At 61.3% G+C, this 27,595-nt stretch overlaps 1 protein-coding gene, 1 long non-coding RNA gene and 1 pseudogene across 5 annotated transcripts; 2 read left to right on the forward strand and 1 right to left on the reverse strand.

Moving 5' to 3' along the window:
• Window positions 1-903: 903 nt before the first annotated feature.
• Window positions 904-27,595, reverse strand: SORBS3 (sorbin and SH3 domain containing 3). Of its 4 annotated transcripts, none has more exons than XM_070047322.2 (21): window positions 27,366-27,595; window positions 23,466-23,622; window positions 23,170-23,287; window positions 21,735-21,928; window positions 19,878-19,941; window positions 17,090-17,128; window positions 16,696-16,762; window positions 15,237-15,327; window positions 14,983-15,072; window positions 14,828-14,884; window positions 13,823-13,909; window positions 13,344-13,390; window positions 12,823-12,962; window positions 12,665-12,717; window positions 12,499-12,545; window positions 12,266-12,380; window positions 5,109-5,234; window positions 3,919-4,224; window positions 3,386-3,489; window positions 2,849-2,955; window positions 904-1,644 (listed from the first exon to the last, which is right to left on the reverse strand). In XM_070047322.2, exons 1-21 carry the CDS (start codon window positions 27,470-27,472, stop codon window positions 1,583-1,585), a joined length of 2,178 nt encoding a protein of 725 aa, XP_069903423.2. In that variant the 5' UTR covers window positions 27,473-27,595; the 3' UTR covers window positions 904-1,582. The 4 variants fall into 4 exon arrangements, with proteins under 4 accessions (XP_069903423.2, XP_051692700.2, XP_089158371.1 ...); XM_051836740.3 differs by lacking the exon at window positions 27,366-27,595 and adding an exon at window positions 25,713-25,852; XM_089302245.1 differs by lacking the exon at window positions 27,366-27,595 and having other exon boundaries at window positions 23,170-23,242.
• Window positions 12,964-14,692, forward strand: LOC149124953 (uncharacterized). The gene is made up of 2 exons (XR_016211797.1): window positions 12,964-13,095; window positions 14,337-14,692. It is a non-coding gene; the product is annotated as an uncharacterized LOC149124953 (long non-coding RNA).
• Window positions 23,813-26,616, forward strand: LOC149124954 (uncharacterized; annotated as a pseudogene).

The raw sequence follows: 27,595 nt of genomic DNA on the forward strand, positions 1-27,595 counted from the left end.
CGGCAGCCTGTCCCACCCACCTGGGGTTAGAGTGCCTGAAGTGGCAGGTCTAGACGCCAGGGGTGCCGGGAAGACCAGAAAAGCAACCCAGCCCTGGGAAGTCCCTGAGCCCGTGCACTGGCGTCCTTCTCCAAGGGCGGCCGAAGGAGCGATGCCTGCCCACCAGGTGGATCTCGTGCAGAGAGGCGGCCCCTCCTCCGGCACTTCAGAACCCTTCTGGACGCCAGCCTCACGAGCAGCTGGGCCCAGGAGACACCCACAGGGGCCGCCACTCCCCACGCCTCCAAGTCCCCAGGGGCGGGAAGAGCCGCCCTGGCTGGCTGTGCCCACCACTCCCAGATTCCCACAGCCCATGGCTCAAAATGGAAATGGAGCGCCCAGAAGAAAAACATTAGCAGTTTGTCTCGCTTGCCTCGTGCCCGCCCCCTAGTGGCAGGACCTCCGCCGGGCGAAGCCACACTTCCTTCACTCAGTAATCCAAGGACGGAAGCGATGGCTAAGCCTGCACCTTTGCCCACGGCACGCAACCTCTGGAATCTCTCCGCCCCTCTCGGAGACCACGTTTGGGATGAGTCACAGATGTCATCAAGTCCATTAGCCCCACAGTGGCGGCCCCAGAAGCAAAACAGCCGAACGAGGTCACATTCAGTCCCGTCGCTGGTTTCTCCCCACGGTCAGCCCTGGCCCCGGTGCCTGTGGCGTCCGTCCCCCCTCCCCGGGGACAGCAGCTGCCCAGTGCTGGGGGCTGAGATCCTCAGAACCGATAACGGTGCCTCTGACACACACACGCACACACGCAAGCATCCGTCTCGCCTCCTTCCCGGCGCAGCCCTCTGTGGCAATGAGTCCCATGGCCCCAGGCCTCTTTCGCCTGTCCCACAGCAAAGAGACTTGGAGGCAAGGTGCCCGGAGTCCAGCTTTATTGTACATTCTCTTCCAGAGGGGACTTGGGCGTCGGGTGGGAGAGCTGGGAGGCAGGAGGCCAGCAAAGTGAGTGTCCCCTGCACAGCGCCTGGGTCAGGCCAGCAGGGGGCGGTGTGGAGCTCAGGCCCAGGGCGTGGCAGCCTCTGGCTAGGCCTCAGACGCTACAGAGGGGGCTGCCTCTGGCTCCCACTTGGCTCCCAGGCTCAGCTGGGGGCAAGAAGGCAGAGGGGCCAGCAGGCAAGCTGGAGAGACGGGACGCCTTTGGTCTCTGTTAGCCTAGAAAACCGGTCCTTGTTAGAGGGACCCCATGGGGGTGAAGCTGGGAGCCAGCCCCTGTTACAGGAAGCACCGCAGTAGGGTGGGGCTAGGGGACGCAGGGTCTGGCCCCAATAAGGCCTGCCAACAGTCTCCACTTCAAAGCAGACCTCTGTATTTGGGGGCAGGGGGGATGAAAGGGCTGTAGGGACGCCTGTAAGCTGTGGGTGGCAGCCAGTCCAGGGGCTTCCAGGGGGCTCCGAGGGAAAGGCTGCCGGGGGTGTGCGTGGAGCTGGGAGCGCAGGTCCTGGGGGAGGAGGGCGTGGCAGTCCTCTCTCCCCGTCCTGAAGGGCTGCGGCTCCCCGCCCCATCCTGGCCGGCTCCCGGTTCCCATACACACCACTCACACCGGAGCTACATAATTGCCAGGGAATGTCCCGAACTTCTGAGTCCTGCGGGAGACACCTGGAACAGAAAAACAGAACAGCATTGCCCGGGATGCCAGGGGCTGGGAGTTGGGGGGAAGCTCCGCCCCCTCATGGCAGTGCCCTGAACTGCAAGTGGAGTCCCTTTTCCAGGGTGGGGTTTGAGTCGCTTGCCTCATGCCTGCCCCCTAGTGGTAGGCCCTCAGCGCGGCAAAGCCACACCTCCTCCACTCAATCCAAGGAGGGCCGCAGTCAGTAAGCGAGCAGCCTGGTCAGGCGCTCTCATTCCAGACACCGGCAGGGAGGGCCTGTGGCTGGGCGAGTGACCCAGACAACCCGGGCCTTGGCCCTGCTACAGCCTCAGAGGTCCTGTGTTCTCCGCTGGAGGACGGGCCTGTGAGGAGCATCACGGAGGGGCAGGGCGAGAGGCTCGGATAAACCGGGGCTCCTGGGTCTCCCCTCTAGGCTGGCACCTGGAAGCAGCCCATGCCCTCCCTTTCATCTCGACCTCCCAAACTCTTCCAGGCCCTGTTTAACCACTTCCTCCAGGAAGCCTTCCCGGACCTGCACACGGCCCAAGATGGTTACCAAGCACTTGTGGCTGTTATGCTACCAATGGGATCTTGCACTTCTTGTCTACGCCCCCTGGCAGAGCTGTATGAAGTGTCCCCCAGGCCAGGAGCTTCGTGACCACTCGTGTGTCCAGGCCTTGCTCAGCAGGACTCCCATCAGAAAGGCGTGGCGGCCAGGCCAAGGGTCCAAGCCTGTGTCCACCCCTGCTCAGGCAGCCCCCCAAACCTCAGGCCCTGGAGCCCGCGTGGGGCAGCAGGGGTTCTGCGGGCCACCGTCTTCTTTTGGGGGACGACACAGCCTTTGAAGCTGAGGCCATGGGAACCCTGAACGGGGCTGGCTGGGGTGGGGCGGGGCACAGCAGGTGTGAGGCCTGCGCCTCCCCCCAGCAGAAGGGTGCAGGGGGAGGAACAGGCACCCAGGGGCTGAGGAACCCTGCCCTGGCTCCACAGAGAGCCCGTCAGTGAGGGCGGGCTGCTGCTGGTTTGTCCCGGGCCCCTCCCCTCTTGGGAGAAGTGCTGGTTTGGGGAAGGGTCCAGGGCCAGGCCTGCCCGTGGGAGCTGGGGGCAGCTGGGCAGGCACAGGTCTGTGCTGAGGCAGCGCTGGCTGGCGGGCCACAGCACTCCCTCTCCTGGCTCCCCCACGGGCCCCCTGGGGTGCCCCGGCCCACGCACCCACAAACCAGCCGTCGTCACACTGCTGCATGACATCCACGCGGTCCCCCTCGCGGAGTTCCAGTTCGTCATCATTCTGTGGCCTGTACTGGTACATGGCCCGGTACCTGCGGGAGACACCGTCATGCACTGCCGCCAGGGACCTGGCCCCGCCCAAACCCCAGGGCTGCCCCTCCCCGGGGACTTCCCAACGCTCCCTCCCTCTGTGCACTCTGCAGCTGCCAGCCAGCTCCCAGGACCACAGCCCCTCCTGACTACCCAAGCCACGCCCCCTCAGAGCCCCAGGGCTACAATCCTCCCAGCTCAGACCTCAGGCTGCAGGCTCAGAGGTGGAGCGCTGGGGGCCCTGTTTAAGACAGGGAAGGGCCGGGGACCCCCAGATGAGAAACCTGCTTGCCCGCCCCCACGGCCTAGAAGCTGGCGAAGACAAGCAGACCTAGTGGGGGCTTCCTGAGCCCATGCAGGGGGTCTGTGAACTTAGCACTGCCTGCTGGGCAGGCCCCAGACCAAATGCCCCCACCCACGCGCGGTACTCACGGGGTCCAGTGTATCTGAGCGGTGTGGGGGGTGGGGGCCCCCGGGTCCAGGGGACGGCTGGAGCCTCGAGGATGGGACAGCGCTGGCCCAGGGGTGCTGAGGCTCTAGGGGTGCCCAGGAGAGGAGGGTCAGAGGGGGCGGGGCGGGGCGGGGCGGGGCGGGCCCACCCTGGCTGAAGCTTCCCACGGCCCCTGCTCACACGGGCCCCAGGTCTGACAGCAGCTGCTTTGCCCGTTTCCCTGCCCAGATACAGAAAGCACCTGGAATCCGACCACCGGCAGGGATGGCACTAGGCACCGGCCGTGCCGGGCTCCCAGAACACAGGGACCTCCACTGCGTGCCAGGCCTAACGACCCTCTTCCCCACAAACTGCGACCCTCTGCCTTCAAGCCCACCTGCTTCCCTACGTCCTGCTCAGCTCCACTCATGTCCCTGCCGGAGGCAGACGCGGGCCAACCAGGACAGGGTGGCTGAGGAGGGGGAGGGACCCCAGGGGCCAGGGGCAGGGGGGCTGTGCTGCGGGGCGGCCTCACCTGAGCCTGCGGTCTGGGCTCCTGGGTGGGGAAGGAGAGGCTGGTGCGGCGGGGGGAGGTGCGGCCCCCCCAGTCGGTGGGGTCGGCGGGGCTGCGCGGCCCCGAGGGGGAGCTGGGCTGCCGGGCCAGCCGGGTGGCGGCGGCGGCGGCGGCGGGCAGCTGCGGGCCGTCGTCGCAGACCCGCAGGCGGGGCTCGCGGCACACCTGCACGTAGCTGGCGGGGAAGATGCCCTGGCGCCCGGTGCCCGTGATGCGGCCCTCGTACCAGTTCTCGTTCACCTTGCGGATCAGGCAGATGCGCTCTCCCTGCGGGGGTGGGGGGTGGGGGGGGGAGGCCTGGTGTCAGCAGGGCCCACGTCCTCCTCCTCCTCCGGGGGAGGCGCTCACGGCTGCTGCCCGAGGCTGTCCCACGGGAGACCAGCTCCCTGCTCTCTAGGCCAGCATCCTCCAAGCTTTCTCAACACAATCTCTAATTTAAAAAAAAAAAATTGTAGCCACAAGCCAGAACACGTATGGACATGTGTGCATGGGGCTGCTGGGAGTCTGATAAGCACCCTGTCTGCACGGAAGTCCTCGCTGTCTATCCACCACGTCCATCCGCTTCTTTAAAGATGCTGTTTATGGGGCCGGCGCTGTGGCGTAGTGCGTAAGGCTGCCGCCTGCAGCACCCACGTCCCATGTGGGCGCCAGTTCAAGTCCTGGCTGCTCCAATTCTGATCCAGTTCTCTGTTATGGCCTGGGAAAGCAGTAGAAGATGGCCCAAGTCCCTGGGCCCCTGCACCTGCATGGGAGACCCGGAAGAAGCTCCTGGCTTCAGATCGGCCCAGCTCTGGCCATTGCGGCCATTTGAGAGTGAACCAGTGGATGGAAGATTCTCTCTCTCTTTCTGCCTCTCTGTAATTCTGCCTTTCAAATAAATAAATAAATCTTTTTTTTTTTTTTAAAAAGAGAAATGCTGTTTATGATCGCTGCAGCACTACCAACCACATCATTCAGCACACCCACATCCATTCATGATCACCTTCTGAAATGGATTCAATTAAGGAACAGACACCCGAGGAGACTGGGGAAAGGGAGAGACGCTGGCAGAGTTGGGTCCACCCGACTCTTTGAAGAAAACGCCTTACAGTACAGACTCCGCTGCGTCTTCCCCTGTCCCAGCCCGGGCCGCCGCCTCCCGCCCGGCTCACCTTGCGGAAGCACAGCTCCACTTCCAGGTCCCCCTTGAAGGTGTACTGGGCCACGGCTTCCCCGTACTCCACCACCTGGTAGGTCGGTGGTTTGATGGGCTTGGGGATCTCATCTGCGGGCAGCACCTGCGGGAAGAAGGGGCCATGACAAGACTCAGCCTGCGCATCAGCTGGGCACACGCAGGGCTGCTGGGGGAGCGAGGCCAGAAAAGACATTGATGGACCCCAGACTCGGACACAAGCCCTGGGGGTGGGGGTGGGGGGAGGGAGGAGGCACAACCGGGGGAGGCGGAGAGGAGAGGGGGCTACGGAGAGGTGTGTGGAGCGCAGAATGGCGAGTGCAAACGGCGGAAGCCAGTCAGATCAGGAGTTGAACTTGAATCACAGAAGGAAACATTGCAAGGAGCAGGCAGCACCCTGGTCTGCGGGAACGCTGAGGACTTCACCTCTGACCTCTCATGGGGACCAAGCATCCCCTGTGTCAGGAGTCCCGGGTCCTCTCCCCCTTCTGCCCGCTCCCACCCAGGTGCCCAGCCCCCCCCCCCCCATTTCTCTTTGCGTCCCCCGCTCCTAACAATCAATGGTTTCACTCTAACGTATAGACAATGGACAGGGTGGAATGCTGGATTTATGCGGGTTCTTCACAAAATTCACGGAAAACACCACGCATGGATTTCCAGAAAACTCACGCTAAGTTGTCCCAACCCGTCCAGACAGGACCCAGTGTGAGACAATGAGATGGTGAGAGTCTATTAGCAGAACACAGAAGCGAGAACAAACCTCAAACTTATGGTCACTGGTGGTGCTTTACAGAAAGCTCACGGAACGACGCCCCCAAAGAGATCTGCAGTTCAGAGCTCATTTCCCACGAGCTTTGTGAAGGGCCCTAGTGTGCACCGTATCCTACTCCATCTGTCAGTCACGTGGAAGAAGGCGGGAGATGCCAAAGACAGAGCCCACAGCGGCAGCCACCCACGGCAAGGGCGAGGCAAAGTTGATCATTTTTGGACCAAGGATTCATCAAAGAAACCGCGGCCGACAGCACAGACAGCTCATTGGTTCCACTGATACAAGCCTAACCTAAAAAGGAAAAGTGGATCAAACTGTCCACGGGCTGAGCACCAACACCGCCGTGCCCAGGTCAGCCGCGGCCAGGAGCGGAGCTTTCGACGGACATTTTAAACAGGGGGAAGAACTGGAACAGGAGATGTAACGTACAATCCTGAAGGCAAAGCACAAGCAAAGCCACGGCTACCAAGCGGCACAGTGGTCCAGGCACAGCACGAGGGAATCAGCGCGGGGCAAAAGTCGCAGCAACAGCTTTTGAGGACGCTCAGGGCGTTTTGTTTGTTTGGCTTTTGGGGGTGTGGGGGAGGGCACAGACGGGCAGTATCTGCTTTCCTGGAAATGCTCAGAGAAAGCCGAGGAGTGAGGAGAGAAACAGCCGGGAGAGTTCTCCGTCACCGCAGTGCTCCTGCTCAGTCCTCTCGCCACACCAGGCGAGTTCCTGAGTCCCCAGAAGAGACCATCAGAAATCCACCCTGAAGGGGCCAGCGCCGTGGCTCACTTGGTTAATCCTCCGCTTGCGGCGCCTGCATCCCATATGGGCGCCGGGTTCTAGTCCTGGTTACTCCTCTTCCAGGCCAGCTCTCTGCTGTGGCCCGGGAATGCAGTGGAGGATGGCCCAAGTGCTTGGGCCCTGCACCCATGGGAGACCAGGAGGAAGCACCTGGCTCCTGCCTTCCGATCAGCATGGCAGCCATTTGGGGAGTGAACCAACGGAAGGAAAACCTTTCTCTCTGTCTCTAACTCTGCCTGTCAATTAAATTAAAAAAAAAAAGAAAAAGAAAGAAATCCACCCTGAAGTCTTTTTCTTAAAAAGAGATTTATTTATTCATTTGAAAGTCAGAGCTACAGAGAGGCAGAGACAGAGACAGAGACAGAGAGAGATTTCTTCCATTTTTCTGCTGGTTCTCTCTCCAAATGGCTGTAGCCAGGAGCCAGGAGCTTCTTCCGGGTCTCCCATGGGGTGCAGGGCCCCAAGCACTTGGGCCATCTTCCACTGCTTTCCCAGGCACAGCAGAGAGCTGGACTGGAAGAGGAGCAGCCGGGACACAAACCAGTGCCCATAAAGGATGCAACTAGTGGCTTCACCTGCTACGCCCCAGCACCGGCTCCTCCTTAAAGCCTTGATTTGGTGCCTTCTGACTTCTTGTTTCTCACTTGTGAAAAATAATCATTTAAGGGCACCCATTTTTAAGCCATTCTAATGACATAAAAATGCTGCACTCATACGGCTGGGTTCCCAGGCTCGTCAGACGGACTCAATGGCTGGTGCCTCAGTTACACACATTGCTCGCACTAGATGGAGCTCATGTTGTGAAATAAAGTTTATGTTTTATATTCGTTTATTTATTTATTTATTTATTTAGACAGGCAGAGTGGACAGTGAGAGAGAGAGAGAGAGAGAGAGAAAGGACTTCCTTTTTGCCGTTGGTTCACCCTCCAATGGCCGCAGCGGCCGGCGCACCGCGCTGATCCGATGGCAGGAGCCAGGTACTTATCCTGGTCTCCCATGGGGTGCAGGGCCCAAGCACTTGGGCCATCCTCCACTGCACTCCCTGGCCACAGCAGAGAGCTGGCCTGGAAGAGGGGCAACCGGGACAGACTCCGGCGCCCCAACCGGGACTAGAACCCGGTGTGCCGGCGCCACAAGGTGGAGGATTAGCCTAGTGAGCCGCAGCACTGGCCAATATTCTTCTCTTTTTTAAAAGACTTATTTATTTGAAAGGCAGAGCGACAAGAAAGAAAGGGAGAGAGGAAGATAAGAACTTGCATCCACTGGTTCACTCCCACAAACAGCTGCGATGTCTGGGATAGATAGGTCCAGGCCAAAGCCAAGGGCCTGGAATTCCCTCGGGGTTTCCCAGGTGGGTGGCAGGGGTCCCAAGAACTTGGGCTGTCTTCTGCTGCCTTCCCAGGTGCATTAGAAGGGAGCTGGATTAGAAGCAGAGCAGTTGGGACTTGAACCATTGCTCCGATATGGGATGCTGGCATTGCTGGCAGTGGTTTAACCTGGTGTGCCAGGATGCTGCCCCCTATTTTTATCTTTTAATTCAAAATTTCCATAAACATTTTTTAACAATTTTTTTTATTTGAGAGGTACAGAGAGGGAGAGAGAGAAAGAAGGGTCATCCATGCACTGGTTCACTCCCTAAATGGCTGCAAAGACCAGAGCTGAGCTGATCCCAAACCAGGAGCCAAAAGTTTCCTCTGGGTCTCCCACGCAGATGCAGGGGCCCAAGGACTTGGGCCATCTTCTACTGCTTTCCCAGGCCACCGCAGAGAGCCGGATAGGAAGTGGAACATCCGGGACTTGAACCAGCGCCCATATGGGATGCCGGCACTGCAGGTAGCGGCTTTACTGCCATGCTGCCTGCAACGCCACAGCTCCGGCCCCTTCCATGAACATTTTCAAGTCCACTTGTGCTTTGTGAAATTTCAGGCTCCGGAGATCACTGTGCGGACAGGGGAGGCCTAATGATGCCTCTCAAATCAAGATCCTAAATCAACAAGCCCACCCATCATCAACGAGCGAGTCACAGAGGGAATGAGAACATGATTCAAGTTGAATGAGAAAAAACGTGGGTGCAGACACCTGCGGTGCTGGTTAAGACGCCCCTACAGGACACCTGCATCCCTGGGAGCACCCAGGTTTGAGCATAGGTCTCATGCCAGTTTTCCTGCTAATGCACACCCCAGGAGGTAGCAGGTGATGGCTCAAGTTCATGGGACCCCGACACGCACATGGGAGACCAGGCTGAGCTCTGACCTGGCTTTAGCCCATCCCACCCCTGGCTGTGGCAGGCATTTGGGGAGTCAATCAGATGGGCGAGCTCTGTCTCTTTGCCTTTCACAGACATAAAACAACACATGTTTCCTTTTGAAAATCAAAACATGTAGGATGCAACCAATGCAACACTGATAGGGAAATTCATAGCACTAAATTCTTATACTAAAAGATTTTTAAATCAGGCCGGCGCCGCGACTCACTAGGTTAATCCTCCGCCTTATGGCGCCAGCACACCGGGTTCTAGTCCCGGTCGGGGCGCCGGATTCTGTCCCAGTTGCCCCTCTTCCAGGCCAGCTCTCTGCTGTGGCCAGGGAGTGCAGTGGAGGATGCCCCAAGTGCTTGGGCCCTGCACCCCATGGGAGACCAGGAGAAGTACCTGGCTCCTGCCATTGGATCAGCGCGGTGCGCCGGCCGCGGTGGCCATTGGAGGGTGAACCAACGGCAAAGGAAGACCTTTCTCTCTGTCTCTCACTGTCCACTTTGCCTGTCAAAAAATAAAAAATAAATAAAAAAACAATAAAAAAAGATTTTAAATCAATCACCCAAATTTTCACCCTAAAAAAACAGAAAATGGGGGCCCAGCATTCTGGCACAGTGGATTGAGCCGCTGCCTATGACGCCACCGTCCCAGATGGGTGCCAGATTCAGTCCCGGCTGCTCCACTTCTGATCCAGCTCCCTGCTAATGCGCCTGGGAAAGCAACAGCAGATGGCCCAAGTGCTTGGGCCCCTGCACCCACGTGGGAGACCCGGATGAATTTCCTGGCTCCTGGCGTCAGCCTGGCCCAGCTGCAGCAGGTATAGCCATTTGAGAAGTGAACAAGTGGATGGAAGGTCTCTCTCTGTCTCTCTCTCTCTGACTTTGCTTTTCAAATAAAAAAAAAAAAAAGTCTTTTTTTTTTTTTTAAGAAACCAGTAGGGCTGGTGCCGTGGCATGGTAGATTAAGCCTGTGCCTGTGGTGCTGGCACCTCGTATGTGTGCTGGTTCAAGTCCCAGCAGCTCCACTTCTGATCCAGCTCCCTGATGATGGCCTAGGAAAGCAGTGGAAGATGGCCCAAGTGATTGTACTCCTGCACCCGAGTGGGAGACCCACAAGAAGCTCCTGGCTCCTGGCTTCAGATCAGTCCAGCTCCAGCCATTGTGGCCAAATGGGGAGTGAACCAGCAAATGGAAGACCTCTCTCTCTCCCTCCCTCTAACTCTGCTCTCAAATAAATAAATAAATCTTAAAAACAACACAAAATGAAGAGCAAATTAAACCTAAAGCAAGTATAACAAAGGAAATAAGAGGCAGAATCCAATGAAATAAAAAACAAAAACAATGGAGAAAAATCAATGAGATCAAAAGCTGGTTCTTTGAAAAGATCAAGAAAATCAGTACATTTCTAGCCGGAATAAGAGAAGATAAAATTGCTCATCCAAAAATGAAAGAGAAAGGGGCCAGCATCACGGAGCTGTGAGTTAAACTGCTGCTGGCAATGCAGAGTGCTGGTTCCAGTCCTAGCTGCTCAGCTTTCAGAGTGGATGGAAGACACCCCCTCCCCCCATCACTCTGCCTTTCAAATAAATAAACTTTGATCAAAGAGAGAACATCATTACAGACCTTACCGGCATTAAAGGACAATCAGGGAACATTATGGACAACTTTATGTCCATAAAGTAGACAGCTGACATTGCTTAAAAGGCACAAATGCTAGTCCCAAAGAAAACCTGTAAGCAAGTCCAGAACCTGGTTCTGGTACTGAAAAACCTGGGTTCAGGCCGGCGCCGCGGCTCACTAGGCTAATCCTCCGTCTAGCGGCGCCGGCACACCGGGTTCTACTCCCGGTCGGGGCGCCGGATTCTGTCCCAGTTGCCCCTCTTCCAGGCCAGCTCTCTGCTGTGGCCAGGGAGTGCAGTGAGGATGGCCCAGGTGCTTGGGCCCTGCACCCCATGGGAGACCAGGAAAAGCACCTGGCTCCTGTCATCGGATCAGCGCGGTGCGCCGGCCATTGGAGGGTGAACCAACGGCAAAGGAAGACCTTTCTCTCTGTCTCTCTCTCTCACTGTCCACTCTGCCTGTCAAAAAAAAAAAAAAAAAAAAAAAAAAAAAAAAAAGAAAAGAAAAACCTGGGTTCAGATTCTAGAGTTTCCACTTAATAACTTGTTACCAAACCTTAGAAAGTTCACCTGTGGGCTGGGCACTGTGGTGCACAGGTTAAGCTCCCGCCTTCGGATGCGCTTATCCCACACCAGAGTGCCCGGTTCGAGTCGGATCCAGCTTCCTGCTGAAGTGCCCAGGAGGCAGCCAACAGTGACTCAAGTACTTGGGTCCCCACTGCCATCCACATGGGAGACCCAGGTGCAGTTCCTGGTTCCTGGTTTCAGCCTGACCCAGCTCTGGCCATTGTGGCCATCTGGGGAGTGAACCAGCGGATGGAAGATCTCTCTGTCTTTCCCTCTCTCTGTGTGCCACTCTGCCTTTCAAATTAAATCAATAAATCTTTTTTATTGATTTACCTTTAAATATTTATTTATTTGAAAGTCAGAGTTACAGAGAGGGAGAGACAAACAGAGAGAGAATCTTCCCACTACTGGTCCACTCCCCAGTTGGCTGCAATGGTCAGCGCTGGGCCAGGCTCAAGCCAGGAGCCAGGAGCTTCATCCAAGTCTCCCACAGAGGTAGCAGGGGCCAGACACCTGTGCTATCTCCCACTGATTTCCCAGGTGCATTAGCAGGGAGCTGGATCAGAAGTGGAGCAGCCGGGACCTGAAGAGCCATCCATATGGATGTTGGTGTCGCAGGCAGCAGCATTACCTGCTACACCATGATGCCAGCCCCAAATAAATTTTTGTTAACAAAGAGAGAAGCCCTGTCTTTCAAATGGGGACAATCCATTACACCCCAGGGAAGTGAGTGGGTAATAGACCTGGAAGAGGTGACCCACATACACGTGATTTGTAAACTGTTACACCTGTCACACTCTCGTTAGCTGCAATTAGAATCACTCCCAACCAGCTATGGAAAGATGGCTTCTGAGTGGTGACAGCCTGGGACACGGATGGCTTCTGGTTTAGGAGCTGGGTCACTTGGCCACCCCTCCCCCCATGCCCCGGCCCCAGGCACTGGGCTCCACCCACAAACAGCAAACACTTCCTGGCCAACTGCAGTCAGTGCACTGGATCAGACGGTGAAGAGGGTCAAGGAGATTCAGCAGGTACGGTCCCCGGGCTCCCCAGGCTCCCCGTGTCACAGCCCAGGAAACCCGGGGTGTCTTTCCCAGCCCGCGGGCCCTCCCTTGCCGGCTCCAGTCCCTCGGGCTCACCTCCACGTAGTTAGCAGGGAAGATGCCTAGTCGGCCATGGTGCTCCCCTTCCAGCCAGTTCTTGTCCACCTCCTTGTGGATGTAGACAATGTCACCTTTCTGCAGAGTCAGCTCCCTGCAGGCCACAGCCAGGACGTCACAGCAAGCCCAGGCCCTGCCCCTCCTCTGGCGCCCCAGGTGCAGCCCGTCGCCCACCCCCACCCCCGCAGGGGAAGGCAGAGGTCGGAACTTACTTGGGGGACTGCGCCTGGAAGTCGAACTTGAGCCGGGCGGCCTTCCTCTGGGCAGGGGAGGGGACAGAGTGGTGCCTCAGTCTGGTGGCAGATGAGGACCCGCTGTCCCTGGGAGCCCCCCCAGGCCCTCCCTGCAGGTTGCCTGACCCAGGTGCGCCTCCCTCACCTTCTTCTCGTCCCTCCTGGCGGGGCTGCCCCCTCGGTCGGCGGCCACGGGGTCTGTGGAGGAGCACCCGCTGAGGACATGCCCGGGGCCAGGCGGGGACCCTCCTGCCACCCACGGGCGCACCAGCACATCTGGCCTGGGCGGGCTGCGGGCCTCACCTCGGGCTGAGGAGGGGTAGACAAAATCCCTCCGCCCCAGGAAAGGGCTTCCTCCATCCGCCATTCTGTGGGGGCTCAGGGGTCGCGAGGAAGCCAGGTGAGACGCATGCGGGGTGCTGGAGCTCCAGGCGGAGGCCGTGCTGCGCAGGGGCACCGGGTGAGCAGCCGGGCAGGGCTGTCCCACGCCAGCCCGCTCGCCCTAAGGCGGCTCCCAGGTCCGGGGCTCTGGACAGGATGTCCCACTTCCCGAGTAGTGGCCAAGACCGGGAAAGGGTGAGGCCCGGGGCCGGGAGCGGCTGGGCCAGCGCGTGGGGAGGAGTGGGGGAGCGGCGGGGCTCCCCTGGCCGCCCTGAGCCGCCACTGGAGTCCTGGGTTTGCGGCAGGCCGCCCGCTGTGGGCGACAGGGCAGCCCCCTGCGGAGAGGGGCGGGCCCGAGAGCCCTCCTCCCCCCACTCCGCGCCACGTCCCCACCCCCACCCCCGCACAGACCCCCTCCTCCCGCCCCCATGCCCGCCACTCACCCGGCTGCGGGCCGCGGCTCCGGGGTCCGTCGGGGCGCCTGCGAGCTCTGTGCGGGGGAGACCGGGCGCGATCAGGACGCGGGACCTCGGGGCCCTGCGGTAGCCGCCGCCGCCGCCGCCGCTCCGGAAAAGTTGGCGGCCGGCTCGGCTCGGGAGGGAAGGAGGGCCGGGCAGGGCAGGGACGCGGGGTCCTAGAGTGAGCCGCGCGCAGGCAGGCCGGAGCCCCGGCGCGGACAGGGAAGGCGCGCGCGGGCCACAGGCAGCCGAGCCCCGGAGGTCCGGGGTCCCCCGAGTGGGCGGGGCGGCGTGGGGGCGGGGAGCCGGCGGGCTGACGTGGAGTTGGCGGGGCAGGGTTGCTAGGGGTCCCTTGGGAAAGCCACCGCCCTGAAGTTTCAGAGAAAGAGAGCGCAGACTGGGCTGAGGTTGGCCGGCGCGGAGCGCGGGTGACGGCGGCCGCATCCCACGGAGGGAACTGGTACCTTGGGGGATGGCAGCCGAGTCTCGATGGCCCGCAGGTCCTTGTCCAGCTCAGCGCTCAGCTTGGCCAGCTCCCTCTCCAGCAGGACCTGGGGGTGGGGACACACTTGGGCAGTGGGGGGGGGGGGTGGCCAAAGGTCTGATGCGGGAGCCTGCGAGTGAGTGCGAGGCCAGCCCCTGGCCTGCCAGCCTGCAGGGAGGTGGGGCTCCCGGTGTCAGGCTGCAGACACAGCCCCTTCCTGCCACCTTCCTTCTCTGCCCCAGGGCCCCCACGCTCCCTCTCCCGAGGCCTGGCCTCACCGCGGCCTCGGCAGTGCCAGTGGGGCCCTGCGGCTCAGCACCACGAACAGGTGCACACCCCTACCCCATTGCTGCTTCTGCTCCTCCCCCGGGGTGCCCCTGTCTGCCTGGCCCAGCCTTTCCCTTTTCTTAGAGACCAGGTCTGCAGCCAGAACTTCTGCCAGTCGCAGTCCACGCTAGTGCCTGCCTTCTCAGCTCCTGATTTGGTCAACACAGGTTTCTGGGGCCGGCGCTGTGACACAGCGGGTTAATGCCCTGGCCTGAAGCGCCAGCATCCCATATGGACGCCGGTTCTAGTCCCGGCTGCTCCACTTCTGATCCAGCTCTCTGTTATGGCCTGGGATAGCAGTGGAAGATAGCCCAAGACCTTGGGCCCCTGCACCCACGTGGAAGACCTGGAAGAAGCTCCTGGCTCCTGGCTTCGGATTGGCCCAGCTCCAGCCATTGCAGCCAACTGGGGAGTGAACCAGCAGATGGAAGACCTCTCTCTCTTTCTCTTTCTCTCTCTCTTTCTGCCTCTCTCTCTCTCTCTGGGTAACTCTTTTGAATAAATAAATAAATCTTAAAAACAACACCACCACCACCATTTCTGTGCAGTGTGTTCACCGAGTGCCCACTGGACACCAGGCCCCGTGCTTGGTGCCGGGAGCAGAGGTGAGCTGTGACGGGACCACACAGTCTCCCTGCCCCTCACCCCCAGCACTTACCTCGATGGGCTGGGAGGGCTTCTCCACAGGGTTGTTGTCCACCAGGGGTTTCTTTGGCTGAAGGGGAGGGGAGGGCGTGTCAGAGGCTGGAGGAACCCCAAAATGCACCTGCCAAGGCCCCGTGTCCGCTCCCAGAGGCCCAGGCCGGCACTCACCTTCTGCCCAGTCTCTATTTCATGCAGAAACTGGTTCCACGAGTCTTCTGCCCAGACGCTGTCTTTCTCCCGGTGTCTGGGTACCGGCGCCTGGATGGGGGTCCGTGGGCATTGTTCGGGAGACTGGCCAGGCTCACAAAGCAGGTTTTTGGGGCCCTTGCCCCACCCTCTCTGGCCCCCCTAGTGCTCCCCCCTCCGCTTTGCTGTGCTGCCAGCAGAGGGGAGCCGGGAAGGGTGCTGCGCGGACGGGCTACCTGATTTGGAGGCGGGGGTCCAGAGGAGGACACTCCAGGACTGCAGGTAAAGGTGCTGCTCGGTAGCTCTCCAGTGTGGTCCCAGATTTTCCTGGAGAAAGGGAAGGCAGTCTCTTCAGGCCCCTTTTAGGGAAACTGAGGCAGGAGTGAGCATCCGGCCCCGCCTCCACCTGCTCTGCCTGCCCCCTGCCCCTTCCTGGGAACACCCGGAATGACCGGGCTGGGGAATGAAGGCCTGACACACTCGTGTGTCCCCCTCCTGCTGGCCTGTGGCTGTGGCCGTGGCCGTGGCTGTCTGTGCAACTTTGACAAAGCCTGTGGCTCCCATCACCGAGTGCTCTTCCACCTCAGGGAACAGGGCTGCAATGCTGTCCCAAGGAAAACCCAGGCACCCTGGGAAAGTCGCTTCTGCTCCGTCTGAAGGCACTGAACTTGGTGACCTCATCTGTGTCCACTGAGGCACTTGCGCGGTCACGTCCACCCCAGCCCTCCTCCGGGGACCCCTCCCTGGCTGCCTTAACTTGCCCAATGTCTCTGTAGCAGTGGCTACAGCGGAGCCAGTGGAGCCACTGCACGCGGCTTAGCAAGCGGGGGAGCTGCCTGACCGGAGATCAGCGTTCGCTGGCTGTGACGCTGTTCTGACTTTAGGACAACAAGACTGCTCATGAATATGGAATTTAGCGTTCCTAATTCCAGAAGAGCTCCGGTCATCACCATGCCCCCGCCTCTCGCTGGTGTTTGTGTAGGATGGCTCTGTGCGAGCCACACCATTCCACTGACTCCTCTCAGTCGCCTCGTGACCCCTGCTGAAGTGACAGGGAGAGCGAGGCTCAGATGGGTGAAGTCACCCAGGGTGCCCTGGCCAGGAGCAGCGCACGGGGCCCTGAACCCAGATCTCTGGGCCCGAAACTTGAGCGCTCTGCATCTCTGCCTCACTGATTCGGCCAGGAGCCACGGGTCAGGTAGGGCCGTGCTACTGAGCTGCAGGCAAAGAAGAGAGTCATGGATTTATGGATTTGACTTTGAGAGCAAGGCTCCTCATTCCCCAAGGTCGGGCTGGGCCCCTCCATGGCCCCGGTGGCCAGCATAGTACAGGAAGCCCTCCCTTCACTCCTGGTGGGGCTCCTCTCTCTGCAGCCTCAGGCTTTGAAGTAGAGGGCCTGCATGGTTCTGTCCTCCGCCCCCCCCCCACACCTCCGGCCACCCCTTCCCCCGACACCTGGGTGACCTGCGGATCTACAGGATGACGAACGAGATCTTCCTGCTGAGCACCTACTTGTCCCAGGCATTCCTGACCAGGGTTCTAGATCCTGCACCCCCCCCACCACCTGCCTTTGCCCCTGGCAGTGGGGAGGGGTCTCTGACCCAGACACTGTCGGGCCTGTGCCAAGCTGTGCCTGCTGTGACCACTAGGGGGCACCAGTCCCTGCAGGGCAGTGCCCGCCCCATCCTTGCTCACCGGCTCGAAGTCCCCACTGGGCTGGGCCTGGAGCTGGGTCTTTGCTGCGGCCCTGGATGTCGGGGGTCTGCAGATGAGAGAAGGGAAGAAAGCCCTGAAGGTGGGAGAAGCCGGGATGGGTGGCCACATCCGGTTCCCGCACCCGTGACCAACTGAGCTTCTCTGTGGCCGGCTTGTGGGGATGGAGTGGCACTCCGGGTTTTGTCCCAACATCTTGACACCCTGTACTGAACCTGCAACACAACTCTGGGGTGGGTATTGTCCCCCTTTTGGCAGATGAGCAGAGAAAAGTGCAGAGAAACCACGCCCAGGGGCCCGGGAGCTCACGGGACAGGAGCTGCAGGGACGTGTCTGGCAGCACTACCTGGGAGCGTCTGTGCCCACACCCACGCACCTTTGGGTGGCTCCTCGGAGGTCCAGTCCAGCTGCAGGTCTGCAGGAAGGGAAAAGGCCCAGGTCACAGATGGGGAAGAAGGCAGGGCCGGGCACCCTGGGAGGCCGCCTGGGCCGCTCCCAGCCTCCCTCCCTCCCACCCGCAGCATGGAGCCGAGAGCTGAGTCAGGGCCTGAAGAATGTCCCAGGGAGGGGAGGAATTAGGAGGGCAGCCCTCGAGAGGGCTTGAGATGCCTCTGGCAGACCGAGGGCCTGAGCGAGCCAACCGGGCAGCGGCGCCGGGCCCAAAGCCTCCCGCCCCTCCCCTCTGTTCCCACACCCGCCCTCTGCTGACCTCTGCGGGCCTGCCCTCACTCGCAAGCGAGCCGGGGATGTCAGGCCGACTGGGCTCTGTCCTCTGCGCGCGGGCTTCTGAGAGATGCGCTCCCCCATGCCCTGCCCCCGCCCGCAGGGTGCAGCTGCCCCTCACACACGCCTGCTGCAGTAACTACCTTCCACGCAAACCCCCCACCCCGGTCGCCACAGCCCACACTTGTCCCCCTGCCGGATGCTCCTGCTTTCGTCGGCCCGCCACTCTGGCCCCGGAAACACACCTCTCTGGAGTTCTCAGCCTGCAGGTGCCTGGGGGCTCAGTTTTTTTTTTTTTTGCGGGGACTCCTTGTCTCTCCATCTCCCTAGATCAGCTCATCTGCTCTTACGGATTTAAAAGATGCCGTCACACTCCCCCCTCCCAGCCCCCAACCCACTGGGTCCAAGCCAAAGTACTCAGAAAGGCGTCTCTGTGCTTGCTCTGAACATGTTTGGATTTGTTTTCCTCGTCATTGTTCCCTAAACAACCCAGCGCAGCAGCCAGCCCCGTGGCGTGGCCAGGGTACCAGGTGTTTTAAGTAATGGAGAGAGGATTTAAAGCAGCCGGTGGGGGTGGGTAAGCAAATGCTGCCACATTTTAGCGGCTACGGATCTGGGTATCCATGGATGTCTTGGGACAGAGCCCCTGCAGATCCCGAGGGACCATCTGTGCCCTCTGTTCCCGATTCACAGCCCTGGCGGCACCTTAGACCTACCGGACGAACTATTCATCAAAACCTCTTTGGGGGTGGGGCTGGTGTTGTGTTGCAACGGGCTTGTGACACTGGCCCCCCACATCGGAGTCCCTGCTACCCCTCTTCTGATCCAGCTCCCTGCTAACATGCCTGAGAAGGCAGGGAAGACGGCCCGAGTGCCTGGGCCTCTGCCAGCCATGTAGGAGGCGCAGATGGAGGGCCAGGCTCCTGGCTTCAGCCTGGCCCAGTCCAGGCTACTGTGGCCATGTGGGAAGTGAACCAACGAATGCAAGACCCCCCCCCCCCGTCTCTCCCTATTCTCACTCCCTCTGCCCCCGTTGCTCTGCTTTTAACATAAATATATAAATAAATAAATAAAATAAATCTTAAAAAGCAGGAGAACCTTCCTGGGAGGAGTCCAGCGTCCTTGAACTACAGACTGGGGCAGACACGTGCCTGCAGACGTAAAACACACCTGCAAACGAACCCCTCTGGCATCTGCTGCCCCTGCAGGCGTCTCGGCCTCTCCAACCTCCACCCAGCTCAGGCAGACGCTCACCCTGACTCCTCCCCCTTCACGGCACCGTCCAATCCGTCTACAGATTCCAGGGACTGTCCTGGACGTCCATCCACGCCCACCGTGTCCACTGCCTCCGCCCTGGGCTGAGACAAGAGGGTCTCGAGCCTGAGTCAAAGCAAAGCCTCCACGGTGGCCTCTGCCCCCCTAGCCCATACCAAGCACGGGACAAACGGCTGGTGCATCTGCCTGCCCTTCTCCACGTGGCAGCCAGGGGGAGCCTTTTCAGCTGTCGCCATCAGCACACACCTCTGTTCAGAACCTCCCCGTGGCTCATCTCTTGCAGAGTAAAACCAAAGCCCTTATGCTGGCCCCAACGGCCCTGCCACTGTGACTCCAGTCCCACCCAGGTGCTCCTTGCTGGCCTAGAACCTGCAGGCAGGCTTCTCCTCCTGGTGGGAGCGCCCTCTGCTGGACATTCCTCCCCCAGCTGTGGGCTCAAAGGCCACTTAGTTGTGGGTCCCTAGCGCTGCCTCCCCCCAGTCTCTCCCACCTCCTGCCATGGCCAGGAGGTCTCCCCTTTGTCTTGAGCACCTACAGTAGTGCCTGGCACCCAGCAAGAGCTCAATAGACAGTCAAGGGCTGACCGAGCTGGCCGAGCGGGTGCCTGGCCACTTGCCACGCCCTCCCCAGGGCTGGCTGCATTCCGGGTGGTGAGGGTGAGCCGTGCCCAGCAAGGAAGATCAGCCACTCCTGGGGGCATTACAGCCCAGAGGGGGATGCAAGGCATCTCAGGGAAACACTGCTATTCCAGCACCTGCGGGGGGCACCGGGGAAGAGGGCGTGGGTGCTCCGGGTGGGGGGTCCCACGGACCCACAGGGGACAGGGCGGACTGTGTTCTGGCCCTTTCTTGTTGGTGTCATTTTATCATGTCTAAAGTGTTTTCAGAAGCACCTCACAGAAACAGGACACCCCAAAGCCGAAGCAAACCGACCAGCAGGACTCGCTTAGAGCGGACGCTATCTGTACACTGCTCAGTGCCACCGGCGCCCCGTCGGAGCGGCCGAGCCCTCAGCTCAGTGAGAAGGGTCTCGGGGAGACGGTGCGTGGGTGAAGCCCTGTCCGGCCCTAGTTCGGGACTATCCTCTCCCCAGAGCCTGAGGGGAGGACCCCCTGGGCAGCGAGTACCCTTTTCTGTCGGGCACGGGGCCCTGGATGGGGGTCTGACCTGGCATCTTGCGGTGAATCTGCTGGAACATCCTCCGGTACCAGTCCCGGGGGCTGTCGACACTCTGCGACCAGGAGACACCAAGTCAGAGCCCCGCCCTCCCAGGCTCCCCACGCCCAGCCCCAGCGTTCTCCCCAGTGAGGCCTCTCTGGACGCCCCTGGAGCCCCGGTGTGCAGGCTCGCTTCTAACATCACACAGTGTGTTTTTATTTATTTGTTTGTTTAAGATTTATTTATTTATTTGAAAGGCAGAGAGGCCGGCACTGTGGCATAGAGGGTTAAGCTGCCACCTGTGGCGTCAGCATCCCATATGGGTGCCAGTTCAAATCCCAGCTGCCCCATTTCTGATCCAGCTCCCTGCTAATGCACCTGAGAAAGCAGTACAAGATGACCCCAAGTGCTTGGGCCCCTGCACCCATGTGGGAGACCTGGAAGAAGCTCCTGGCTCCTGGCTTCGGCCTGGCCCAGCCCCGACTGTTGCAGCCATTTGAGGAGTGAACCAGCAGATGCAAGCTCTCTCTGTCTCTGTCTCTCCCTCTCTCTCTCTCTCTCTCTAACTCTGCCTTTCAAATAAGTAAAAATAAATTAGAAAAAAAAAAAAAAAGAAAAGAGAGGCAGAGAGAGAGCACAGTTCCTTCCACTTTTATTTATTTGTTTTTCCTTATTCGAAAGACAGAGATCTTCCATCTGCTGGTTCACTCCCCACAAGCCTAGAATAGCTGGGGCTATGGCAGGGTCAGGCCAAAGGCAGAAGCCAGGAACTCAATCCTGGTCTCCCACGTGGGCAGCAGTGGCCCAAGTACTGGAGCCATCACCTGCTGCCAGGTGAGCACCCGGGCGCTGCACGGGAAGCGGAGGTGGGACTTGAACCTGGTGTTCCGATATGGGACGTGGGCAACCCATGTGGCATCAACAGCTGTGCCACGCCTCCCCCATGACTTACCTGTTTTTCTCTTCACTTTTCTATATTCCTAGTGCTTCTACAAAGAACCTGTAGCGGGTGGTACTTCTTGCCACCTGCCTCACCTGAGCCTCCAGGCTGCCCTGGGTCGGGTGGGAAAGGCATGGTACCAACTCCAGCGTCCCAGTACCAACACACAGCTGGCGAAGGCTGGGCGGAAGGGAGAAGGACAGGGCCTGCCTCTCCCAGGGATCCCAGGATCCCTCCACGCTGCCCTAGCACTGGGCTTCTCACTCAGGACTCAGCACTGAGGCCCGGGGGCTGTAACAGTGAGTCCCTGGCCGGCTTAGTCCTACAGCTAAGGTGCTCCACCTTTGAAAGCCGGGGCTAGGGGACAGGGGCACGGAGGGTTAAATAAGCCTGAGACACTGGCATCCCATATGGGTGCCGGTTCGAGTCCTGGCTGCTCCACTTCTGATCCAGCTCCCTGCTAATGCACCTGGGAAAAGCAGCAGAAGATGGTCCAAGTGCCTGGGTCCCTGCCACCCACGTGGGAGACCCAGATGGAGTTCCAGGCTCCTGGTGCCTGGCTATTTGGACAGAACCAGTGGATGGTTCTCTCTCTCTCTCTCTCCTCTGCCTTCCTCTAAGTCTGCCTTTCAAATGCATCTTAAGAAACCCTGGGGAGGGTTCTAGATAAGAACTCTACCCCCCCACCCCCACCCATCCCCCACTCCACCCCACCCCCACATAAGCACAGCCCTTGTGCAATTCAGAAACACAGAGGGCCTGGAACTCTGCCCTGGAGGCCATGGCAGTTGAATCCCTGTTTTGTCTGGAATGACATGGAGACAGCCTTTGTCACCTTGTGCCCCCCCCCACCCCGCCCCACCCTTCCCCCCCACCTCAGGCTTCAGCTCACAGACTCGGAGGTCAGGGTAGGTCCCTGGACTCACGGATCGGGGGGCGATGGGCATGCCGCTCTCATCCACGGGCCCAATGCCTTCGTACTTGACCCAGCGCTTGTCCCGGCGCCTGCTGTCCTTGGTCCACGTGGCTGACCAGTTCTGGGCGTGCGGGGAGGCAGGGGTCTTCGGGCTGGCAGAGGGCCGGCTCCCAGGGCCTGGCCAGGTCTGATACCAGGCAGGCTCTGTGGGCATGGGCAGCTGAGCGTTAGCCGAAGGCAGGGGTGCCCACCTGCACCCGCCTTGCCCCCTTGCTGCTCCCAACAGCGAGCCCCGTGGGGTCAAAGTTTCAACATTTGTTTGTCTGAGCAGTGACGCAGCCTCTGCAAGCCAGCCGGTCCCTGGCCGCAGCGCAGGCCTCTGTTTGTTTACTTCTTAGCTACAGTGAACTAAAGCGGATTTTGTTTTGCGAGCTCTGTGCCTGTCCCCGCCCACTCTGGCTTTCCTGGGACCGTCCTGAGCTTGTTCAGGAACTTTGTAGAGCACGCTGGGGACATCCCAGCCAGGGTGTGGCTGCAATGGTGCCAAGTCAGATGCCAGCTCTGCGAGCCACCAGCTGGGTGACTTCGATGTCAATCACCCACTCAGGGCCTCGGCTGCCACTTCTGTCACCCCAGGGTGACCGTGGCCAAGACTCAGTGACACCTGCTGTGCCCAGCATGCCCACTAGGCTCTCAGGGCAGGTCGGAAGCTCGATTCCCAAGACACAGCCACCATGTGCCCCCTTAGGCAGCCAGAGCGGCGGCTTGGGGCCTTCGGGGCCAGACGGACAAGGCTTTGACTGTCAGCTCCACGCCTGCGACACTTGGGTTTGTCACTGGGAGACATCCATCACCGTCCCTTACTGTGCCAGGATACGGAGCAACTAAATGAGGCAAAGCTTGGGGACTGTCTTCACAGCGCCCAGCGGGCTCCAAGTGCGCGACTATCCTTTGTTAGGTGAACAAAGCCCCCTTTGCACTCCCTCCTCAGCAGAGGGCCAGGCTCTGCTGGACCCCAGAGCCAGGCTGCCAGGCTCCCGGGGCGGCCTGGGCACAGACCCTTACGTGGCTCGTAGGGGCTCCACCTGCAGGCCTCCTGGAGCCGCAAATGCCCACACCCCTCCACCCGTCCAGCCCCAAGCCAAGTGACGCCTGGCCTGCCAGAGGTGCCCCTACTCCCTCTGCCTGGCCCTCATGGCTCCTACACACTTCCTTCCGCTTCCAGGAGGCGGGAGAGAGAAGGGATGCGTCAGCCTACTCTCTCCACTCCTGTGGCTCTCTCTCGCAGGGTCAGCAGGCTCCCAGAAGCCTCTAGGGAACTTCCTCATGGCTGTGAGACTCCCCTTCACTCCCCCACCCCCGGAATAGGCTGGTGCTACATGGTGGGCCCGGGGTCCCGCCCACCCCTGCCCAGGGACTCCAGGAGCAGGTCTTTGCAAATCTACCTGGATGCCGGACAGCATCCCTCCTGGGTGGGTAGTAGCCATTGCACACGGTCCTGGGCGCGGGATCGTGGAACTGGAAATTAAGGGTGTTGGAGCCACCATTCCGGATCACAGGCACCTGTGGGAAGGGGCCAGGAGCGGCCGCTCAGGGCCCAGAAGGGCCTGCATGAGGCAGGGAGGGAAGGCGGCCAGCCCGACCGCTCTGTGGAACTCGCCCGCCTCCCTGCTCCACCCCTGCCCGCCACCTGATCAGCCGGTGCCCTGGCAGCTGGGGCCCCCGGTGCTGCCGCACTCACCCGTGTGCCCTGGGATGCTGAGCCCACGCGGGCCCGCAGGTGCCCAGGGATGAAGTCGTCCAGGCTGAGCCCAGCGGTGAGGCTGCAGGGGGCGCCCTGCATGCTGGCGTCAAGGTCAGAGGCCGCGGTGTGCGCCCGCTGCTCCTCCGAGTGTCCTCTGCGGGGAAGAGGAAGGAAGGGAAAGCCCAGCTCGGGCCTGGGCCACCTCTGCCCTCTCGGTTCAACCCTGGAGTCTGGGGGGAGGGGCTGGCTACGGGAGGGTTGGGCCCAGCTGGGTGGGAGCTCAAGGACCCAGGAAACTGTGGGCACCGGCCTGCAGGCTGCCCGTGCCGGCTCCCGGAGGCACAATGGGCTGCTTGTTAGGCCCCGGTGGGAAGGGGGGAGGGGAGGCCTGGGCCAGGAGGAGGAGGAGGAGGAGGAGGAGAGGGAAGGTGGCCAGCCTGAGGACCTGCGGGCCTGCAGGCCAGGCACGGGGAACTGGGGCGCACAGGCAGAGAGGGGACTTTGTTTCAGTTCCCTCTGCCTCCTCCAGGCCCTGTGGGAGCATCTGCTTGCCCACGGGCACAAGCGATCGCTCCAGCTGGGACGAGGCGGGGGAGGGGGAAGGCCCCGCCAAGGGCAAGGCCACCGCCCACTGCCGCTGGGAAGCAGCTGGTGGTGCCCCAAGTCCAGAGCGTGGGGGGCATTTCCCGGCAGCAGGAACCACTCCTCGTGATCCACTCTGGACGACTCAGCGGACTCCCGGTGCCAGGGAGGGGTGGGGTGAGAGAGCCGCCCAGGCTGGGCCTGCTCAGGCTCATGGAGGGGTGGGGCTGAGCCCCCTTGGGTGTGTGCGTGCAAACACACACCCTCCGCACTTTTTCCTGCACCTCCAAGCTGCTTGGTGGTCTCTGGCAGCAGCACCCCTGATTGGCCCCGGGCAGAGGCTAGGGGGGCTCCAGGAGCCCAGAGGAGGTTGCTAGGGGGTCTCGGGGTAGAGCGGCTGAGGGCTGGGGCACAGAAGCTGCCCCTTCTCCCCTGTGCTTGCTGGATTGAGCCAGCCTCTGCCAGCTTCAGGGCTGGCCCCAACCAGACCTGGATCCTGGATGGGCGTGTGACGTCCGAGGAGGCTCCCTGGGAGATGCTGTGGGGCAGGGGGGATGACTCTGTGGGGGAGGGGAGGCTGCCAGGGGACCGCGTGGGCAGCGCTGGGGCGGGCACAGGGGCTGTCAGCTGAATCGGGTGTGCGTGTGTGGTGGGCAGTCACATGAGCGGTGCAGCCCGGGCCTGGGGGCTGAGAGGAGGCTGATTCCTCTCCTGAGCCGACTTCCTGCTCCAGCCTGGGAGGCCGGCGGGGGTAGCGCCCAGGCTGGGGGCAGCCCCTGGCTTCTGGGGGCCTCTGAGCCAGCTGTGGGGTCTGCAGCCCTTCTGTGCCCATCCCTGACTGGGGCGGGGGGAGACGAAGGACCCGGCTGTGCTGGAGGAGGGGCTGCTCTCCAGCTGGAACCAATTAGGACTCCTACCAAAAGCAACACACAGACACACCCCATTCCTGCTGCCCTGACTCCTCGAAGGGGAAATCGAGGCAGGGCAAGAGTGGAAGATCGAAGGGAGCAGGCTTGCCCCGAGCCAGCGGCCCTGGCCGGGACCCCTCCCCAAAGGGCCACGCCTGGAGGCCAAGCTGCAGGCTCAGCCCCGAGGTCCCCAACGTCAGCTGCCCCGCGCCTTCCTGCTCCAGCCCCAGCCCCAGCCCCAGCCAGCGGCCAGCTCGGGGAGGGCTGACCCCCGCAGGAGCCTCCCCACACGGCCCCCACTTTCAGGGGCTACCGCAACTGTCCCTCCCCAGCTCTGCGCTCCGTGACGCACCCCGCAGGAGCGCGCAGGGCAGGGGCTGTGGGGGTCCCAGTTTTCTCTGCCCCAGGACAGCAGGAAGAGCTTCTCACCAGGGCAACTCTGAGCGGCCCCACCCCCACCCCCACCCCCGCCCTAGGGCTGTTCTGATGGGAAGGGGAGCGGGGGGGTGGGGGCTCGGCCCTGTACGCTGTCCCAGGTATTCTCCAGCCACAAGTCCACGTGGGCGAGGCGGGTTTTCTCCAAGTTCGCCCTTTCTGGATTGGGAAGCCGGGACCTCACACCTCTGCGTAGTGCGGAGTTCAGGACCAAACCCCGGAGGAGGGGCTCCGTGCCTTCGTCGCCACGGGCCGTGGGTCCCGCCCCCGCCGCCGCCTCGCCTCCTCCCACGCCCCCTCTGCTTCCCCCCACACCTACCTTGCCTGGCGAGCAGGTGGCGGGGGCCGAGGCCGCCCTGGAGGAGGGCAGGGGCATCCCCGCCCGGCTCCTGCCTGGCGCGGCCTTGGCGGGCCCCGGCGGCGCGCGTGACCGGGTCAGGAGAGGGCTCGGCCAGACTGGGCGCCCGAGGAGGAAGAGGGAGGCAGGACCGGGACCGTGAGAGTGGCGCGGCGCGGCGCGGCGCGGGTGGAGTTTGCGTGTGCGACAGCTACTCCCCTCACTCCCGCGGGGCTGCGAGCGCGCTCGGTCCTGGCGAGCCGCGCCGCGGGACGCCGGTGGCCCCCTGCCCGAGGGGCCGGGCCGGCGGGGAGGCGGCGCCGGGAGGGGCCGCCGAGGGTCCCCGGGGAGCCCGCTCTGGTTTCCCAGCCGCCCTCCCCGGTCCCCACCGCTGGGCTGGCGTCGGGAAGGGGGAGGGCGGGCCGGCGAGGGCCACTCAGAGTTTCCAGCGACATTTCCAGAGTGTGGGAAACGAGGTTCTGCGCCGGCGGAGCCAGGACAGGACGCGAGTGCCGAACGCGAGCGAGCCGTGCGCCCCGGGGCCCTGGGGAGGCGCCTGGAGGACCCGAGGAAGCACCCCGCCGCCCGCCCCCGCGGGACGAGTGGGTGCCGCGTCGCCTGGGTCAGACACACGCGCGCGCGCGTGCACCTGGCGGCCGGCGGACGCTCACACACGTGCAAGCCCCGGGAGGAAATCACCCCGAGGGAGCGCCCCCCCCCCCCCCCCCGGCGTGCCGCGCCCCTGAGAGGATGAGGGTGGGGTCCCTTGGGCGGGGACGGGGTTAGGAGGGTCTCGGTGTTCCCATACACCCTGTTTATTTTGATGTTCCTGGTCTTCCGCTGTTCCTGCTGCCCCGCCCACTGGCTCTACGTTCCCTGGAGCCATGCTCTCTTGAAGTTTCCAGAAAGTGAGGGTGCTTGGGACTGGGCACTGAGAGTGGACACTGACCCCAGAGTACCTCCAGCCCTCGGCTTGCCTCTGGGACCCTGGAGCGCCACAGCAGCCATCAGGCAAAGTTATTGATCAACCTCAACTCCATGTTGGGAGCGGTCGATCAGGAGTCAGGAAAAGATGACAACTCCTACTGCACACCTGCTGGGGGAGGGGCTGGCGTGGGAGGTCACCGCGTGCTTCCGTTTCCCCAGCACACCACTCAGTTCACAAGAAGACACGGAGCCGGGTCCATCCCAACCCCCAACACTGCTACTTAGTGCCGTGTTTTCCCCGGTCCGGGTCCAAGAGCCCCTGGGTTGTGCGGAAACAGCTCAGCCATGCAGGCTGAAGAAGATGGGCATGCCAGCTCGCTCCCCAGGGTCGGCCTGCGGCCACGCGGATGCAGAACTGTTGGGTGCAGGCAGAGCGCAGAGCCAAGGCTTCCAAGGCTCCAGGGGCTCCAGGTCTGTGTGGGTGGGGTTATCTTTATAAAAGCAGGTATTGCACTGTGCAGGGGGGTTGCACCCAGTAGCCTGTAGGGTCCCTTCAAGGAATCCCTGCCTGGCCGCAGCTGGAGTGGGGAGCCTTGGCACACGCCTGAAGCTGGGATTCCCACTCGGCCCCTTGGCGGCGGCGCCATCCTCCTCCCCGCCTCTGACACCAAGGAGGGGCCCGTTTCCCTGGTCAGGAGCTGTTCCCACCTGTTAGGCTCCTTGGGACTAAGGAGGGCCATTTCACTTTCATTTTCTTCCTTGTTCTCCAAAGTTGGTGCGGCTGAAGATCTTCCAATTGCAGGAATCCTGGCCATGCCCTCTGCCCAGCCACGAGCTTCTTACTCTCCAGGGCTCTGACCTGGACTCCAAGATAAATATTTAATGTAGAGGGGGCCGCCAGCTGACAAAGATCCCAACTTCCTGTTTCTCACAAAAGG

This window comes from Oryctolagus cuniculus, chromosome 8 (genome assembly GCF_051225735.1).
Source record: "Oryctolagus cuniculus isolate XC-2025 breed Fujian yellow rabbit chromosome 8, ASM5122573v1, whole genome shotgun sequence".
Lineage (NCBI taxonomy): Eukaryota > Metazoa > Chordata > Mammalia > Lagomorpha > Leporidae > Oryctolagus > Oryctolagus cuniculus.

What these genes read in the sequence shown, in the direction of transcription:
- SORBS3 (XM_070047322.2), bottom strand. Translation starts at nt 27,472, where the DNA reads ATGGCCAGGATTCCTGCAATTGGAAGATCTTCAGCCGCACCAACTTTG. An exon ending in CTCCGAGGAGCCACCCAAAG is followed by an intron (nt 16,763 to 17,089) that starts GTGCGTGGGTGT and finishes TCTCATCTGCAG; the next exon opens with ACCCCCGACATCCAGGGCCG. An exon ending in AAATAGAGACTGGGCAGAAG is followed by an intron (nt 14,885 to 14,982) that starts GTGAGTGCCGGC and finishes CCTCCCCTTCAG; the next exon opens with CCAAAGAAACCCCTGGTGGA.